The 3,204-nt window shown below is 52.1% G+C and overlaps 1 protein-coding gene across 1 annotated transcript in view; it reads left to right on the top strand.

The window, feature by feature from the left end:
* The first annotated feature begins 2,317 nt into the window (after positions 1–2,317).
* NUP58 (nucleoporin 58) overlaps positions 2,318–3,204 on the top strand; it is a 36,186-nt gene continuing 35,299 nt past the window's right edge. The window contains exon 1 of the mRNA XM_084226674.1: positions 2,318–2,476. Coding sequence (XP_084082800.1) covers positions 2,367–2,476 — 110 coding nt within the window. The 5' untranslated portion in view covers positions 2,318–2,366. The remainder of the gene's footprint in view (positions 2,477–3,204) is intronic.

Genomic DNA, 3,204 nt, shown 5'->3' with positions numbered 1-3,204 from the left:
TTCCGGGGCGGGGCCGCGCCGGCAGCGGGGCGGGGCCAGCGCCGCGCGCCCCCGCGCGGCGGGCGGGGGGAATGGCTGAGGGGCGGGAGCGGCTGGAGGGCGGCGTGGGAAAACGAGGAGGGATAAAGAGGGAACTGTGAGGGACTTGTAAGGGAAAAAACATGGTTCTGGCTCCCGGGTAGAACGCGGTCGGCGCACCCGACCTCCCACACACCGCACAAGCTAAAGGGGACTAAACGGAGGGTGGAGCAGAGGGGAGACCCCGCGGCCAGGCTCAGTCGAAGCCCTTGCAGAGGTGGGAATTCGGTGGTGCTTTCCAGTTGATTATCCACACAACAGCTGAAAACCGAGGGAGATAAAGGAAGAGGCGCTGCTGTTGAATCAACAACCACGGTGAAATCACTCTCCTTGGACTGACACATGTTCCCATCACCAGGTTATTTCAGATACTACCCTGAGATACCTGTCTGCCAAAGTACAACCACCCTTCACTGACCAGGATAAAGTCACTCAATGTCCACCTTGATGTTAAGAAATAATATTAAAGCAAGTTAAGAATGAGAAGTTAGGGAAGACTGTTGTAACTTCTGGGATCAGTCAATGGGCTGAACCAGTCTTCTCCCCCATGGGAATGCCCAAAACCAACCCATGGGTCCCATGACGTTAAAAGGAATAAGATAAATGTGTCTTTACAAACAGACCATATTAATCTTCTTGTAGATAGGGCTAGGAACTTATAGATAGGGAAGTTACAGAAGAAAATATTAGTTCTAGAAAATGTTACTAATCAACACAGACTGTTGGTCAGCCAAGGCCGTAAGAAACAAGGGCTTAATAGAATTATGAATAGTTTATTTTTCTTTCTTTATACGACAAAAGAAGGGTGCATATTAAACAGGAGCATAGAGTAGGTGTGAAAAATGCCAATCACTTGTTTTAAAAAGTTTAATAGTAATAAAATGGTTATAAAATTAGTAATATGATTAGAGTAATAAAAATTTGGACAATTAGGATTTAGAGCAATACGAGACAATAAGAACAAAGAGTTACGGAGGGTCCAGGTCCCTTTTTCTGGGCAAAATAAGCCTGAAAAAGGACACACGTTAACAGAGGATTAACCCTTAAAAGCAATAGCCTGTTGCATATTCATACACCTCATATATGATGCCTAAATTCCATTCAAACAAAGGAGTCTGGTAGGTGTCAACTTCTTCCTCTTAATCCTGAAGGAATCTTCAGGACTGAGCAAGGCAGGAAGAAGTTTGTTTCTTCTGATAACGGAGCAATAAATTCTCTTTCTCTGAAAGATTTAGGTGTCCTGTGGCTGCCATCTGGCACGAGTACCTCATTCCTTTCTTTAAAACAATATCTCACATGCATAGTTTTTATTTTAACATTATGTTAAAACCTAAAACTATATTCAACACACTACTTAAAAGAATCAATACAGCATAACTTTCTAATGTAACACGTATAGTATTCATTTTAATATTTGCGAAAAGCCAATCATAAAATATGCATTTTTCACGGTAGGTGTCTTGGGAAGTCTGTACCTTCCAAGTACCTCTGCCAGAGGGGAAAAAGAAGAGGGTGACTGGGAACTTAGAATAAAAGGGGGCTGCATCCCCCAACAATATTAGAGACCCCATGGGACATGCCCCAGAGCCTCTCCCATTATTCTAATGTCTCCTTTTTTGACATAAACCTTTGGCACCTTGGATTAATTTTCCTAACAACGGGGTGACAGTAGATGCGCGGGAAGCGAGCCATTCCTTGGTTACGCAGGCCTCTGCTTCAGTCTGTGAGTCTTGCACATGGGGATATTCCTTGAAGACGGCTCTTTCCATTGTCCCTGGAGGTGCTTAGTAACCTCCACACGCTTAAGCAGGGCCACTCGGAGCCACTTGCCCAATACCAGGACCAGGCAGCTTTTAAAAATCACTAAAGATTATTAGAGACCCCACCACCACTTCTTTGGGCAGTGCTCGGTGAGTGCTGGGTCACTCCAGCAGTGTTCCCTGACGTTGAGGTGGACCGTGTCACACACGCCAGCCTGTGCCACGGGCTAGCCGCCCTGGCGGTGCCGGCGCTCCCTCCCAGCCCGGCTCCCGGGCGTTGCTGCCGCTTTAAGGGCCGCCGGGCCGGGCCGTCCCGTGGTGCACCGCGGCGGGCGCGCGGAGGGGAGCGTGGCCGGCGTCCGTCCGTCCGCGCGTTCGGTGCCGCCGCTCGCTGCGCAGGTGGCGGCGGGCGCGATGCGGGGCTGAGGGACCGCCACCCCAGCACCGACCCGCTCACCCAGCGAACCGGCCCTCGCCGCCCGCTCCCCGCGCCGCTCTCCGGCTCTTCCCGCCGCTCCCGCCGCCGCCATGTCTACGGGCTTCTCCTTCGGCGCGGGCACCCTGGGCTCCACGGCGGCCGCCGGGGCAGGAGGAGGAGGAGCTGTCGGGGGTTTTTCCTTCGGAACCGCCACGCCGAGGTAACGCGGCGCCCCCGTTCCTCTCGGTTCGGCCGTGCCTGCAGCCCCCCGCGGCCTGAGGCTGCCGCGTGGGCCCGGGGCCTGCCTGAACCAGGGCCCGCGGGGGGCGGGGGCGGCCTGTTCGTGTGTGAGTGAGCGAGTCACTGCCCCGGGGCTCGGCGCCTCGCCAGCTCCCGAAGGGGCCCGGGGCTCCGGTAGTCCCGGTCGCAGGGCGCTTGGTGCGGCACGTCTGCCCCGGTCTCCCTTGCCTTGTCTTCTTTTGCGCCTGTAGCAGAGACCTAAGGAGCGATCTGTTCAGCAGCTAATAATTAAGAGAGTTGCTCTTCTTATTGTGCTTTGTTTTGGCTTTGGATGCCTCCCTCTACGGTTCAGCCTGCCGCTCTGAACGCAGGATGTGAATCAGATGTGTATCCAGGTTTCTCTCAGAAGTCAGCCCGCGTTTGTGTCCGCGGCGTGGAGCACGTTGGTGCCAGAGCCCACATGTTCAGTGTCCAAAAGATGTTCTGTATATGTTTTAGAAGTTAGGTTCGATCTAACCCTTTCTAACAAAAATAACCTTGTATTCGGTGTATAGTATCTTGGAGTAAAAGGAGAACTTTATGCATGTGATGTACAGCAGGCTCTGTACTCCGAGCATTATGGTATAGACTTACCTCTTATTCTGAGAAACCTTTCTTGTTGGTGGCTTTTTTTCCCCCATTTTCTCTTTCTTTGCACACAATTGGACT

Source organism: Fringilla coelebs, assembly GCF_963513975.1.
Source record: "Fringilla coelebs genome assembly, chromosome: 2".
NCBI classification, from domain to species: Eukaryota; Metazoa; Chordata; class Aves; order Passeriformes; family Fringillidae; genus Fringilla; species Fringilla coelebs.
The sequence above is the reverse complement of the archived record's forward strand: the minus strand, read 5'-3'. Positions and strand labels throughout refer to the sequence as shown.